General features: G+C 40.5%; 2 protein-coding genes across 2 annotated transcripts; one reads left to right on the forward strand and one right to left on the reverse strand.

Moving 5' to 3' along the window:
• Positions 1 to 1,758: 1,758 nt before the first annotated feature.
• LOC118411707 lies at positions 1,759 to 5,476 on the reverse strand. Its single transcript, XM_035814187.1, has 2 exons — positions 5,334 to 5,476; positions 1,759 to 2,105 (listed from the first exon to the last, which is right to left on the reverse strand). The coding sequence occupies exons 1-2, from the start codon at positions 5,389 to 5,391 to the stop codon at positions 1,759 to 1,761; spliced, it is 405 nt and encodes a 134-aa protein (XP_035670080.1). The 5' UTR covers positions 5,392 to 5,476.
• A 1,075-nt stretch (positions 5,477 to 6,551) lies between these two features.
• On the forward strand, positions 6,552 to 7,697 carry LOC118411708 (carcinoembryonic antigen-related cell adhesion molecule 20-like). The gene is made up of 3 exons (XM_035814188.1): positions 6,552 to 6,849; positions 7,153 to 7,425; positions 7,567 to 7,697. The coding sequence occupies exons 1-3, from the start codon at positions 6,552 to 6,554 to the stop codon at positions 7,695 to 7,697; spliced, it is 702 nt and encodes a 233-aa protein (XP_035670081.1).
• Positions 7,698 to 16,218: the final 8,521 nt, after the last annotated feature.

Genomic DNA, 16,218 nt, shown 5'->3' on the forward strand with positions numbered 1-16,218 from the left:
AAAATATAGACGCTCAAAAGCAAATTCATTAAATAAAACAATAACATGGTTTGGTGATTGGGGTGTCAATTCCTCGAACTGAGTCTTGCCAATACCTATTTTTGTTTTCCCGAAACAAATAATGTTTTTGAAAATGTGGCATAGAAAACTTTGTCAAAATGTCAAAGCTACAAGTTTTGCGTCGGGCGTGGCGTAACTGGTAGAGCTTTCGGCTCGGAATCTATGGGTCCTGAGTTCGATTCCCACCGTGTCCCCGACGTTGTGCCATTGGGAAAGGCACTTTACACGACTTTCCTTCTGTCTGTACCGTGTATGTGGCATTGTTAATATAAGTTACAAAAACTTGAGTGCAGTGCCACATCGTCCTCGTCTGTCCAAAAAAGCAAATAGAAAAAAAAAGTATTGGTAGTCAATAGGGAACGGGTTTTCTGCGCGTGAAAAGTTTGCGCGTGCGCGTGAACAATTTGCGTGTGACAAAACAAAGTTCTGAAAACATGCTCGCGTTTGGAATTCCGGAAAACATGCTCGCGGAGGCTGGCAGTCAGATAAGGCCAGCAATCAGCGACCCAGTACGAAAAGAAATGGCCAGCAAAAGTGTATTATGAGCCAAAAAAGGGCCTCAGAGAGCCTGCTATGGAGGCTATGAATTTCTGGGTTGAAAAGTTCCTGATTGTAGGTCCCTTGGGAATAGATAAATTTGCATATCATAAACATTTCAAAATCACTGAAATTTGTCAGAAATACAAGTAAACCATACTAGTATAAGGTTTGTTATTGTAAATTATAACATCTATTTTAGCTTTATTCAACCTTTTCTCAAGCAGATCGTTTAACGCGCAAATTTCAAACTTTTTTTGCGCGTGAAAACTTGACGTAATGTAAATGTCAAAATCACTTTAAAATCATTAGAACACAGAACACAGAAAGAGTTTGTTAACTCTAGAGTGCAAAGGTATTATACTAAAAGCCTATTTTGTGCCATATCATCTGTTTTAAGATCTTAAGTGTAAAACTTAAGTGTAAAGTTTTCAAATCCCTTGGGAATCAGCATATTGTCACGCGCAGATTTTTCACGCGCAAATTTCTCACGCGCACAAAACCCCATTCCTAGTCATGATCATTAGCATAAGGCAAAGTTAACGTCATAAATGTCATATCAATACAGGTAGCCTTTAAAGTTTGGAATCAAATGAGCCCTTGAAAACCGGAAGGCTCGTTCGGCTAAAACGTTTTTACTGACTACACCCCCCAATATTGCTGCATACTCTGTTGGGTGCTTTATCATTTAACGTTACCTTCATTGACAGTCAACAGTACAGTAGCAGTGCGGCTGTCATACGCATGGTACGCTGTGCACTGGTACGTGCCAGAATCATCCTTATTGAGGTTGCTGATATGCAGGGTGGCTCCTGTTGCTGTGAAACTGCTGTCCCCTTGTTTTGTCCAATTGAAGCTGACGGCAGGTTTGCTGTCTGCTGCACATGTGAACTGAATACTGCCTCCTATGTATTCTGTGGCAGGTCCGTCAGGCTGTATACTTGCAGAATTCATGTCTGGAAAAATGGTATGCAGGCTTTTTTACTTTGTACACAGAACAAAGTAGGCAGAATCAAACTGAGCATTTATCTCATGAACTGTCAATGAAATCAATGTATAACTACACTCCACGGTACGCTTATGACCATGTACAGTGTCCAGACAGTTTTGTGTCCTTAGATTCACGTATTTGTTTTCGCAGTGGACACCTGTCTGGGGGCTTTATTTATACAATAAGTACTTACAGTATGTTAGCAGCGTATGAACAATTTGTCCCCCAGATGATGACCCATCACACAGGTACCTCCCGTCATCAATAGCCCGTGTGTTTGTGATGGTTGCTGTGAAGTCATCATCAGCTGTAGCCGTGAATCTGCCTCTCAGGTTGAAGGTATCCAGACCCGCTTTCTCCTGAAGATCAGGCGTGCTGCCTCCTGTGTACAGGGTGATCAACTGTACCCAAGTATCACCCGTATCAAGCCGCTGCCACTCTCTAAAGACGTTGGTTATTCCTGTACACGGCAGGGTTGCGGATCGTCCCATCTGTACTGTGATGTTAGCGCCTCCAACTGTTGAGCATGAGGTAAACAATTATATACAACAATCATATACAACAACAAGAGATATATCTTAAAGACAAGACAGAAGGAAGCAGGTGCACCTGATTCTATTCTATGTGGCTATTAACAGCGTGGTACGGCAATATCTACAAATGGATCCTTAAGTAGGAATATTAACACAACAAGACGTCATATATCCCTAACGCTTTTCCACTGACTCATGCAGAACATATACAGAACAAGCGTTCGCAGAACTCAACCTTCGTGAAATGGGTGATGGTGCGGTGGTGGAGGGTTTATATGTAGACGTGTCATTGGCTAGCTTTAGTTCTGTGTCGTCCACAGAGCGTCACTTGTAAGTGGAAGTGAGAAGGCGAGGTGTTGAGAGGATGTTGTTGGTTTTAAATATGAAACTGTGAGGTGCATGTCAGGATGAGCGTTTTCTACGTCAGACCGACATTATTGGAGACTTTTGTATGTCATTAAGAATCTAAAAGGCAAGTTACTTGGAATCTTGGCAGTAGGTGGTCAATGTTATCTGTGAAATGCATTGAGAAGTTGTAGAATATAATGCGAAGACAAAGGGTTTGTGGTTTTTACTATGGAATGGAATGTATGTGTACGTTATGGCCTGCTACAAACTGTGTAAAATGAAACCGTGTCTCTACGATTTACGGGAGATGAAGAAGGCCTGCTTACGCTTTTTGGGAGAAAGCATGGAGACCGTCACCTAGGAAGGTGCGCCGAAAAAAGTGATATAGGCAGTAGCTGTATTTTAAAAGTATTCTATCATCCATCCTTTCTTGTTTGTGCACATGACACAAACTGTCCTGTCCATTCATTTCCATGGACAAAGCAAATACCTTTCATTGTCTTTTGAAGATAAAGACTTATATTGACTGGGCTAAAATCGACTGTTGCATCAAAATATCAATAAAATAACACATAAAACAATAACGTTGACCACATCAAAGCCGTCATTGGTGAGATCCACATAAATGATCTTCACATCCCCAGCGAACACCTCCAAAATGTGATGGCTGGTGTCGTCACGGAATGCTCCTCCTCAGGTACATAAAAGTATAACTTCCATTTTGGGCTTGCGACTTGGAACTCATGGAACTTTTCAGATGACCCCTTTTCTCTTACCCAATCGTTTTAGTAACCTATCAGTACAAATGGCATGGATCTGCTAACTAGCACCTGCGACCTACCCTAGATTAAATTGCAGAGAAATCAAGACATCAAAGTATAACTATCCATCTGGGCTTGCGACTTGTGACTCATGGAACTTTCGACATGACCCCGTGCGTGTCTCTCACCTAATCGTTCTCGCGACATGTCGGTACAAATGACGTGATTGTGTTAATTACCACTTGTGTCCTTGTTGTGACCTATATACTCTACATTACATCGCTTGGAAAACAAGACATAAAAGTATAACTTCCATTTTGGGCTTGCGACTTGGAACTCATTGAAATTCTGACATGACCCCGTGTCTCTTGCCCAAACGTTCTCGCCACATATCAGTACAAATGGCCGTGCCGTGGCGGGAACGCTTTATCCGCCCGCACGGGGCTTGTCAGTCAATAGGACTATACGCCTCGCGACACCTTTTCTGTCCGGGATAACATAAAACATGCATAATTTCTTCCTTGGAAGAGAGACCAAATGCTTATCCCGACAAGAAATTTGTCCAATTTCAGCAGGTAGGATAACAAATCCACCGCCGGAAGCAAATGTATCAATGGTTGCAACAATGATGATGTCGTAACATTCTTTGTTTCACAATGCAGTCCACTACATTGTGTATCCCATATGTCTAATGTAAACTCCCTATAAACAATCTCATCAATGACTGCAAGTTACTGTGAAAAACAAACCCTGCTTTGTTCATCAGTGTATTGTACCGGTAGTAACTGTTACATGTGCAACCCTTTTAAAACGTGTAATACACGCCCCTGTATACAATATCATCATTGCCCTTAGTCTACAGATTATCAAATCTTATGGGGAACATGCACACCCCATCATGTATAATGTACTGTCCCTATAAACCATTTTCTCTATTGCGCAACTATGACCTTTGGGATCACTTCCTGTTGGGACGGGGTAAGCATGAAGCCCATCGGCATGACGTAATATCACCTAAATATAGCACGATTGCGTAATACCCACGATTGCGTAATATCTACGATTGCGTAAAACCCATTTTCCACCTACAAACATCCCCTGCAAAACCGTCAAAAGCCACTAAACGAAAAAATGCCTCGTACGTTTCTTCTCCTTCTCAAGAACTACCCACATACCAAATATCAGAGCAATCTGTCCAGCCGTTCGCGAGCTTTCTGTACACAGACACGCACCATACAACGGTTTCCAAACATACCTATTGCATTCTGCTAATTACCTCCTAATTTGCATAACAATCATACAATTATGTACATCACTACGTAAGCTATCTGCATACCTACAGTCATTCCGATCCATCGACCCCTGCTTGCATTATTCCTTCTCAAAACCTAACACAAGAATGACTTTCACCGCCCCAGCAAAACCCCTAAGTGGTCAAAACTTACACACCTTACTATTCATTTACACAGCTACCTACCACGTAAAAATCATCACCCAAAAAAGTCCCGAAAAAAAAATATCAAAACCGGAAGTTCTGCTGCAGTACAATAACACTCCGCTAGAACGCCCTGCCGTAACGCAATTCCTACCATTCCTTCCTCATGTCTAACCCTACCCACATACCAAATATCAAAACAATCCATCCATGCCTTCCCCAGATATCAGGCTGACAAACGTCCCTCTCACAAAAAAACAGCACTCAAAACAAACCCTTCGTTTCACGAAGGGAACAAAGTTCCTTCCTATACACGATACAGTGATTGAATAATAGTAATCTACCGACAGATGTAGTCACACCAAAAGTAGGCGACAGTTACAACATGGGGTTGGCCCAGTTCTTGGGCCTCCCCAAACCCCCCATATGAATCGAACGATAAACTTGACATGATGCTTGATGATGCGGTAATGTAAATACTTCACAGCACCGGCCACTTTGGTTTGTTTTGTTCTGAGTTTTTCATTAGTACCACAATCCCACCGACCGCACTGAAGCCTAGCACTCTGGGCGTGATGCCCCATGGCCAGCTAGGGGACTGTGCCTAGTAAATGTAGAAGCAACTATAGCTAACATGACGTATAAAGCGCAATGCCAAGAAAGCTCACCTATATTAAGAAACAGGCTCCATGCGACCATCAGATGTAACAGTGTAGTTACCATCATTCATCCCCGTCCACGTTTTGTCAGTTTCCGACATTAATAAGTCACGATTTCCTACTGTATAAAGCGACGCAGGTATGGTTACAAGCACTTTTCACGTTTTGTTCGTGTACATGACCCGGCCGGTTAGTATAGCTACTTCCCGGTTCAAAGGTCATGTGTTAACGAACCACTCGAAGCAGAAAGATGGAACAATGTAATCACGTGACTAACCGTCAGATTGATCAGTCTGACCTATGAGTCGTATGACGTACGTTCCAGGGTTTTTTGCCCGCCCCTTTTGTAAACACTGCCGGTAAATAACGAACATTGACATTCAAGTGCTCCCAACAATAACGTCCAGGTGGCCATGAAATACGTCAGTACTCAGTAGGTTCCCGTGCTGTCAGTACACTGACTTTTCCCACACATACCATGATTATTTCTTTCTGAAGGAAAAGAGAAGAAATTGTGAAGTTATAAACTGCAGTCCTGAACATATTTTGAGCGTTTCGTACGTATACGTATTGCTTATGATATGTATACGTATCATACATATACGTATTACTTATTGGCCCGTTGAGAGTTGGCCTCTGAACCCGGAAGTTTCAGTGGCAACACCTGCGTCCTGACCGTTACCGAGACGCGGGTCGTGAACGTGCCAGAAAATTACATTTTTCTAATACATGTAGTGTCAGAGGATGATGCTCACCAATTTTATAGAAGCGCTGGTAGTATGCAGCATCTTTCTTCACACGGGTGAGAGTTGATTCCTCTTAATTTATGACATGTTAGAATTCAATTGCCAGTGCGTCGTTGACTGTTGATATTTGTTGGCGAATAACAGGTGTTCTTGTTATTTCTATGGAGAGTTCGGCTAGGTCTAGCTACCCTACGTTACTATTAACGTCAATTCCGTTTGCAACAAGAACCGTACACTTTGGCAGGGCATATCACTCTGTCATTCATCATAAAGCAAAATTGAAGTCCAAAATGATAGGAGTCCAAAATGACTGCTTTCATTTTCGTTGTAATGATTAATAAACTCCGAACCTGAAAGACTGAATATAAGTATATGCGGCACTTGATTTCAAAGAAGCTTTGATAAATTTGTGTGTGTACATGTTTATATGTATGTGTACAACTATATCCCTCCAACAGAGGGAGCGCTCATTGCAGTAGAGATGGGACGAGCCGCAACCCTGCCGTGTACAGGAATAACCAACGTCTTTAGAGAGTGGCAGCGGTTTGATGCGGATGGTACTGCGGTGCAGTTGATCACCCTGTACACAGGAGGCAGCACGCCTGATCTTCAGGAGAAAGCGGGTCTGAATACCTTCAACCTGAGAGGCAGATTCACGGCTACAGCTGATGATGACTTCACAGCAACCATCACAAACACACGGGCTATTGATGATGGGAGGTACCAGTGTGACGGGTCATCATCTGGGGGATCTGTTACTCATGAACTACTCACATACAGTAAGTACAGTACATAGATAAAGTTACATCTTATCAAGCATCATCTAATGTAGGTCCGTGATTCTGTTTTTTGCATCACCATTATGATTTTACATGGTGTAAAAACATGAACTCTTGAGAAATCTGCTCTCTTTCTCACTTCTAGTGACAATCTTTTCTCACTTTGAATGGTCGGACGACGGTTGGAGAATATCTATAGACATCTTATTTCAAATAGTTCGGGTCAAAATATGAATATTTTTTAATTCCAGATATACCATTATCTGTGACCCAGCTTGTTTACCTAAACATGTGAAATTTCAGCTGTCCCAGTAATCACAGGAGTTGCCCCATCTGACACTGTAACCCAAGCAGTGGACAGCTCGGTCACTTTACGTTGTGACGTTACCAGTAAACCTACCGCCAACGTGACCTGGTCCCATAACGGCACCTTAAAGAACGAGACAGGTTCAGTCCTCGTACTCAGTAACATTGACTACGATGACAGCGGAGACTACGTGTGCACAGCTGTCAACGGTTATGGCACTGAAGCAACAAGAACTATTCAGATTACTGTTCAGCCGAATGCCGCGACAGGTATGCATATGGACGTTATTCTGAAACAACTTCAATTTCCAGGACTTTTCAAAATGTGAAGTAAAAAATCGTCCTATTTGGAACCTACACTGAATACAAAAGTGCTGATATTCTAAAACGCATATCATATTTCACCTACAGGTACCGGTGGTCTGGGGACTGGAGCTATCGTTGGTATCGTCCTCGGAGTGATTGCTGTTGTTGTCATCATCGTTGTTCTTCTCGTGTATTTCCTTATCATCAAGAAATCTAGGATGGCATGTTGTTATTAAACGCCCTTGTCAAAGGTTTCCAAGCTCCAGCCAAGTAGAAAACAATATACATGTATGTGTATGGCGATTTCCTGTTGTACGTGCGGTTCCGTCCTTTTCGTTTACTGTTTGCTGTGAAAGTTAATTCTTCCTCACTTTGAACTATTAATTTCAGTAAGAGTTTGACAGGGACATTTGAAATAAAGCTAAGTGAGAGGTAACATCTTCACTATTATGATTACTCCCTTGAAATTGAAAACAAAACAGAGTAAATCACTAGTCTCTAATCCACAAATCGTTGGAAAAATAGTAGATATTGACCATATAGACTAACTAGAATTCCACGAACACATACCTTTGCCAAATAAATCAGGTTTGTTATGTAGAATGATGTCTGTAGACGTAAATGTGTTACTCATTACATTTTATCTTATATGCTATTTGATAAAGTCACACAAACTCTTATCTACTAGAGTTCGGTAACCTCATACCTTTATGAAATATTAAGAGATTGTGTAAATTGTATGCAAATGAAGGAATGATACAATTTCCTCATTAGTCATGCAAATTTAATCCTCACTTGCATAACATGTAAATTGTTATAAACGTCCTTGCCTAAGCTACCTGCATGCCAAAAATGATGACAATCCGTTCTTCCTTTCTGCAGTTATCCTCATTGGAATGTCTTGACAAAAACGAAAAGTAAGGGGGCTCAAACTTGTCCCACTTTGTCATGACGCTAAAAGCTATCTATCACCCAAATGTCAAGACCATATCGTCTCCGGGACAAGTGATACATTGAAAAAACTGCTATGATAGAATTTTCTTATTAATCATGCAAATGTTCTCCTATTTTGCATAATTAGTATTTTATTTTGTACAAAATCGTCTAATATGTAGCTACATATCATTAATCATAAAAATCCGTTGCTCCTTTCTTGAGTTATCCTCTTCATAGAACGGAGTGGGTTTATAAAATTTCGCCATTAATTATGCAAATTAGATACCGATTCACATAATTGATATCAAAATGTATCAAGTTTACTTAAGCTATCAGCGTGACAAGAATCGTGATGATCAGCTCATCCCTTCTTGACGTACTCTCTTTCAAAGTCTGAAACTAAACCGGCTCCTGCAGTTCCAAAAAGCCGCAAGGGGACCCAAACACACACCCTTTACTCTGCCCTCTTTCTCACTTACATGTGTGACAGCATTGAAAGTCATATCATAGAGTGCAATGGATTTATGAACTTTCCTCATTAATCTTGCAAATTAGCTGTTGATTTGCATAATTAGTAATGCATTATGTAAGTCTTCACTTAGAATCTACTACATACCAAAAATCATGACGATCCGTTAGCACGTTCATATTTTCTCATTAACTATGCAAATGTTGTCGTAATTTGCATAATTGGCATCTATTGACATTTCTCTCTTTCTCGGCTATATAGGTGACAAGTTTCAAAGTCCTATAATGGAATGCAGTGGATTAATAAACTTGCCTCATTAATTGTGCAAAATAGCTGTTGATTTGCATGATAAGTATTTTCTTATGTAAGGCATCACTTAGGCCATCTGCATACCAGACGATCTGTCAACACGTTCCCGAGTTATTCTCCAAAGTTTGACAGGAATCGGCGCCTGTAGTTCCAAAAAGGCCACTATGTGGTTCAAACTCACAGCACTTACTCTCACTCGCTTACAGCCCCGAGGGCTATCTACAACTCAAAAATCACGACCACAGCATGTCCAGAAAACGAGATATCAAAAATGGAAGTTCCCTTGCAGTACTTTAGCAAGCCGCTATAGTGCCCATTATCAAACTTGACCTTCGTTTTTTCGACCCCTACCCAGCTACCAAATATCATCAGGATCCATCAAAGGCTTCTCGAGTTATAATGTTCACAGACGGACAGACGCACGCGCCTAAAACATACGCTTAGCCATTCTGACGAAGGTAATTACTGGCAGAGGAGTAAGCCGGCCACAGGATGACAGGTTAACGGTGAACACCCCAGTCTTCCGCGACCGGGGTAGCGCGACAAAAAAGTGACGAAAGGCTTCCGAGGGTCTATGTTTGAGTTGAAATTTCTTATCATTTACTGCGAAATGACATTAAATACTAACATGGCTGAAAAGCGTAGGAAATGGTGTGTTTTGGGTGCAAATTGTGTTTTGGCCCGACTCTGATTTCCGGATATTCTTGCGCCTTCCATGTAAACAGGCCCGTGTCCTAGATTGACATCTGAAGCGCTGTGAGAAGTTGCAATGCCGCGCGCCGTGGATGATTAAAAAACTGTAGTACTAGAATTTTTTATTTATTATTGGCTGGACTACTCGCTACGTTTCTCGCCGGAGAAATCTTCTTCATGTGTTTTTTTTTTCAATGCCAAAGTGCCCTATTTTGTGTATTATTTTTGACATGAAAATAATGTTTTGTCCCTCTAATTTTTTTAAACTATCGAAACTCAGTTTGTCATGTAGCTGAAGGAATATTATCTCACCCTATATACAGTTATTTTGCTTCAGGATAATTCATTGGTAGAGCTGGTCGGTAGACTTTAAGGTGAGCCGCCTCCAATTGAAACCCCAAATAAACTAGGGTGTGCCCCCTTAAGACCTAATAACCTTCACGAAGACTGGCTATCCAGGCCAATTATTCCCCGTTTTTACGAATTCTACGATCCATACCCCCATAGAAAAGCATGACGAATGTTAGTGAATTATTGCAACAAATCTTGTTATTTCTACGACCACTGTTACATGTACAATGCATGCAATGCGGCCACCTAAAAGCGCCATCTAGCGATGCATGCGGGACTATGCCATCCCTTCCCCAAGCCCTCACCCTAGCTCCCCAAAGTATTCCCTTTGACCTCCCCCACTTTCTAAAACATTGAAACTGCACCCAAAACTTTAAACGATTCTGGAAAATGGCACAAAAAAGAACTAATGTAGACATCTTCAATATATAAATGCAAGGGCGCGGCTTCTAGTTCCCTCCATCTGTCCATGTGAGCGAAGTTGTCCTGCATAGCAATTTGCATCTGGCGCATATTAAACAAGATTCGGCAGAAACGTCTAACAGTCAAACTAACTGTTGTTGGTCGCGACGTGAGACATTTCTCGCAGGCTTCCGCAAGCGCTGTGCCTAGTATTGTTTTGGACGTAAATTGCAATGAAGAAAAAGACTCACCTTGTGCCCGCAGACCCGCCCGATCTTTACCTCTAGCAAGCAAATAAAAACAACAATGACAATGAAGTTTATTGCACATTCATGCCGCATTGGGGCTAAATGCAGTCGGTTCGGTATACAGGTAGTAAACGGAAAAGTATACATATACTACAATTTACGTGTTTCTTCTCTCTTCTTAAATCATGTGTAGACAAACTTACAGAGTTTTTCCAGTATATCGTAGTTAGATGATGACATAAGGTATTTGAACAGATCTTCCTTGTTAGGTGCGCATATTTTTATCCACATATGTAGCATTAACGAATGCGTTTCAAAGATTTTTGTACAGTGTACGTCGTTTTCTACATACTTGAGACTCTTATCCACAAAATATACATAGTCTATCATCAGGAGGAGTTCGGTTATATCTACCAGCTTCAATTTCCAGTGTGTGATCGCTGATCCTTAGTTTGGTCATTTCTCGGCGATAGCTAAAATTTGCTATATCCAAGTATGTTTCTCTTTCATACGAATGCTTAAATTTTCTGTAAGTACTTAAATTATTTCCTTGATTTTCCTTCGTGCCAGGAGAGTTAAGATCTGAGTAGAAGTTTTGAACAAAGTTGTCTTTTCGTCTTTGTTTTACTTCGGCCTGAGCGAATGATCTGTTGCGATCACTGTTAAGCGATAGGTAGACAAAAGCTGACTCCTCCAGGATTTTACTAACATTGGATAGCCAGCATGGTATGTTACGTTTATGTAGGTCCTGTTGTACACGGAGAGCTTCAAATTGTGAGCTTACTTGTTGGTACTTCTTTAACTAATCTTTTGTAATGCGAATACAATCTTGTATACATATTTATCCACAGATGGTACCTTCCAAGTTCTGCCCTTGTTGCAAGGTTACTCGCATTTTTCTTACCCCTACTATTGATTTGCAAAAGTTAAGATGAAGTTGTCAGTCAATGGGAGACTTGTCATTTAATCCATTCTTGCCCCATACCTCTGCCCCGTAAGTTAATATTGGGACTACGCAGACATCAAATAATTTACAATACACTGACACTGAAGGATTTCTTTCACCCAGGGTTGTTTTGATGCTGAACAGAGCCCTGGCAGCCTTTTTTTTGCAGTGCTTTCATTGCTGTAGTGAAATTGCACCCGGCTGTAAACACCACTCCTAAATAACAGTATGAGGAAACTATTTATATGTCTTTGTTGAGTAAATGGAATGTGAGATTTGGAAACATATGTCCCTTTTTGCTAAAAACAATTATTTTTGTCTTATTTAGGTTCACTGATAATTTCCATTTATTGCAGTAGCAACCTAGAGTATTTATTACATTATGAAGGCCATTTTGACTAGTTGATAGTAGAACGAGGTCGTCTGCATACGATAGACTTGATACACTAGATGTATTTAACAGAGGTGCATCAAAATCTCCCGCATTCAGTTCGCATACCAAGTCACTTACATACAGGTTAAGCAGCGAAGGGGCTTAAGGCCCCCTCTCACTTGACGTGCGGCACGCTTGCGGCATTGCTGCGTTCGAAAACGCAGATGTACCGCCACGGAACCTAGAGGTGCCGCAAGCAAACCTAGAGGTGCCGCAAGCGAACCTAGAAGTGCCGCAAGCAAGCGCGACGTTTTTTAAAAAGTTTAAAAATAACGCAAGTGGCAAGATGCCGCAACAGTGCCGCAACAGTGCCGCAACAGTGCCGCAACGGTGCCCCAACAGTGCCGCCACCATGCCCCAAACAGTATCAAGGATATATTTTGCCTATTTTACACCAAGAATCAAAAGTAAACATAATTTCATCACCGAAAAACTATTTTAGATGCATTTCTAATAATTTTACAGCGGTTTTCGATCCAGTTAAAACACTGCGAATTCCAGAAAACTTACCTTGTATCCGTATTCAGAGTTAACTTAAAAATACATCTTTTGATTTATCTAATGGAAAGTAGGTCAGTATTTTATACTTGAAAACAAAAAATAAGTAACTGGTTTATCGATTAACCTACGGATGTAGAGATAAAGGTTATCGTACAACGTTCAAAAAGAAATTATTTATGTTGGATTATAACGAGTTTGCGTTTGCGTTATAACGTTATAAGCTAATCATTGCTGGTAGCCTGCCACCGATAAAATACAAAATTGCAGTCATTCAGACCCATGGGCCATATTTTTCTCACTTTTTACAAATATGATAGACTTAGACATCAATAGGCTGGCAAGCCATTCGCCGACAATGAAAATACTCCGCGTCATACAAAATAAGTATGAAATATCAAGCATTTTCATTTTAAAAATTTGCAAAATTGGTGAATAAACATATTAACATACATAATTACACATAACGTTACATGGTGCAAAACGTACACATGGACTCAGATCTGGTATATGTTTCGTGTCCGTTCATTCGGGTCATTTCCTTTACTGTAAACGTTTTTCAAGGTTATTTATAGCATATGTATCATATAATTCATTATCTTAATGGAAATCTTTTCATTATAAATCTCGTTTTTGGGCATTCCCATCATTTTACAGTGATTTTTCATAAATTGACAACGCTGCAATTGTCAATAACATGTTCATTTAGTCTAGAAACGCAAAAGTGCCGCACGTCAGTGTGAGTGCAAGACAAAATCGGCGAAATTAACACAACAGTGCCGCAGTGAACGAACGCAGCAATGCCGCAAGCGTGCCGCACGTCAAGTGAGAGGGGGCCTTTAGAACGCAACCCTGTCTAACTCCTATCTCGACAGGTAACTTTTCACTCAGTGCTATCTTGGTTTTAACACTCGCTACGGATTGACTGTATAAGCTTTTTATCACATCGAAAAATCTGCCGAAATTGCCTTTTGATAGAATTTTGAATAGAAGGCCCCCATGCCAAATTGAATCAAATGCTTTTGATAGATCCACGAAGCAGGCAAATAGTTGTTTTGTTGATTGTGTGTATTTTGATATTAGGGTTTTTAGGACAAATATATTGTCTGGTGTTCTGTAGTTTTTCCTGGATCCAGCTTGGTTAGGTTTGTGTATTCGTTTTCCTCAAGAAAAGAGGAGACTCTTCTGTTGAGTATAGATGTAAATAGTTTTCCGAGACAACTAGAAATAGAGATGCCGCGGTAGTTGTTAGGGTCGTATTTTCTTCCTGATTTGAATATGGGCACTATGTAGCTTTTTGACCAGGTTTGGGGGAATGTTCCACTTGAAAAATGCGATTAAATAACTTAACAAGAGGTCGTAATAGTACGTAGTGTCCTGCTTTCAGCATTTCGTTGATTATCATGTCCTCGCCTCTCGCCTTTTTATTGAGAGCCTTTATTGAACAACTAATTTCTGACTCTATCTGTGATTGAGTAATCTATAGGCCTTTGCTTAGTGTTGCGTTCATCTAATACCTTTAGTTTGTCTATTATCTTCTTCTCAAAGTGGTGTCAAAATCATGTTTATCAATCCTGCGTTTCTCATGCAACGCCTTTGAAATGATTTACCCAGGAGTCAGGGTGTTGGATTACTTTCCTGAAGATTTTGGGGTTGCATTAAACAGTCAGTTTCATCATCTTTTTTGCGCTTTCGTATTAGTTTGTTGTATTCTTTTATTTTTCGAAAATAGCTACCTCTAATAAAGGGGTTCTTTTGGTTTCGTTGCAATAAATATTGTATATTTCGGAGCTCAAGCCGAGCCTCATAGCAGTTTTTGTTGAACCACTTTTAATTCGTTCTTAATGTTTTTCGTCTCTTGCTATGTTTTACCTGCTATTTTAAGAATCTCTTGGAATTTGTAAACTTCTTTCTAATTTCTAATTCTGGGGTTTGGTGGGTTGACAATATAGAATTTTCAAGTTTGTGCGATATAGCATGGCTGCGTAAAGCATTTGTAAACTTTTCGCGAGCTTTGAGTCCGGGTCCCCAGACAAACTGTCTGGGAAAGGTCTCGTGTTAGTTTTTGCTTTGGTTGTTTTGGGTTGTTTGGGGTTCATGAATAAGTGTATTAAGATTTAGCGAGATCATGCAATGGTCGAAAAATTCTGTTAATGGGTGTACTTTAAAAACATAAATGTTGTGGAAGAGGTTCCTGCTAGCTATGGCATAGTCCACAGTGCTACAGCCATTCTCACGGGTAGCATGTGATTCGGCCGCTTAGATCTCCTAGGACTCCGGCCCATTACTGAGCTGAGGAAAATTCTACAGTGTAGTTTCCCCTATCGCCTTTCTGAGACAGGCCCCCAAGACAACGGTTACAAAACTTCGATTTTGCCAGCCAGTAGGTACCCAAATTATGAGTAATAAGGCTGTTTAAGAGGAATCAGACAGGGATGCCCTCTGTCAGCCCTATTATTCAACCTGGTAGTTGAAATTCTTGCTGCTAAAATTCGACAAACGCGCATAGTCAAGGGTATTAATGTCGAGATTAATGATAATATGTTCGAACTAAAGATAAGTCAAGTTGCAGATGATACAACTCTTACTCTTTGTGGAGATGATTCTATAAGAAATGCCTTACAGATTGTAGATGACTTTAGTAATGTGGCTGGACCTACTCTGAATCGTAGAAAGTGTGAAGCTATGTGGATTGGGGCCAATCGAGGACGAAGAGACACTCCCTTCGGAATCGACTGGCCAAATAGACCCATTAAATCCCTTGGAATTTACTATGGTCTGTCAGAGGAAGAGTGTGAGACTTTGAATTGGGAAAAAAGAATAGATAACTTCGAAAATATGCTTCTAAAATGGCTTAGTCGCAAATTAACCCTTTATGGTAAAGTACTGATTATAAAAACATTAGCTATCTCTCAATTAATTTATAATATGTCCATGATCTCAACACCTGACTGGGCCTTAAAACGTATTGAAAAAGCATGTTTCTCTTTTCTATGGAACCGCAAACCGGACAAAATAAAAAGAAAAGTGCTGTACTCAAATTACCAAGAAGGATGGTTAAAAATGGTTGATATATATTCAAAACGCAGTAGCCTACAGGCTGTGTGGGTTAAAAGACTAATGCAGTCGGCACTCGATGACACTAAAGAGCGCCACTGGCATCTTATACCATTACACTTTATTAATCATTTCGGAAAAGATTTCCTTCTCTTCCGCTTCAATTTTTGTAAAGGAGGAGATGCTCCTTCTCTTAGAGTGCTCCCACCCTTCTATAGACAGGTAGTCTTGACCTGGCACGAACTTGGAGGGGGAAAAACAGACTTTGTAAGACAAAGACAAGAAATAATTTGGTGTAATAAAAACTACAAGCTTAATAGCAGCACATTGTTCTTTGAACACTGGATTAGGAGCGGATTGAGATATGTAAATGACTTATGTGAAAACTCTGAATATGTAGCATCTGATATATTGT

Source organism: Branchiostoma floridae, chromosome 3, assembly GCF_000003815.2.
Source record: "Branchiostoma floridae strain S238N-H82 chromosome 3, Bfl_VNyyK, whole genome shotgun sequence".
NCBI classification, from domain to species: Eukaryota; Metazoa; Chordata; class Leptocardii; order Amphioxiformes; family Branchiostomatidae; genus Branchiostoma; species Branchiostoma floridae.

What these genes read in the sequence shown, in the direction of transcription:
- LOC118411707 (XM_035814187.1), bottom strand. Translation starts at nt 5,391, where the DNA reads ATGATGGTAACTACACTGTTACATCTGATGGTCGCATGGAGCCTGTTT. An exon ending in GAGCCTGTTTCTTAATATAG is followed by an intron (nt 2,106 to 5,333) that starts GTGAGCTTTCTT and finishes CATGCTCAACAG; the next exon opens with TTGGAGGCGCTAACATCACA.
- LOC118411708 (XM_035814188.1), top strand. Translation starts at nt 6,552, where the DNA reads ATGGGACGAGCCGCAACCCTGCCGTGTACAGGAATAACCAACGTCTTT. An exon ending in TCATGAACTACTCACATACA is followed by an intron (nt 6,850 to 7,152) that starts GTAAGTACAGTA and finishes GTGAAATTTCAG; the next exon opens with CTGTCCCAGTAATCACAGGA. An exon ending in TCAGCCGAATGCCGCGACAG is followed by an intron (nt 7,426 to 7,566) that starts GTATGCATATGG and finishes TTTCACCTACAG; the next exon opens with GTACCGGTGGTCTGGGGACT.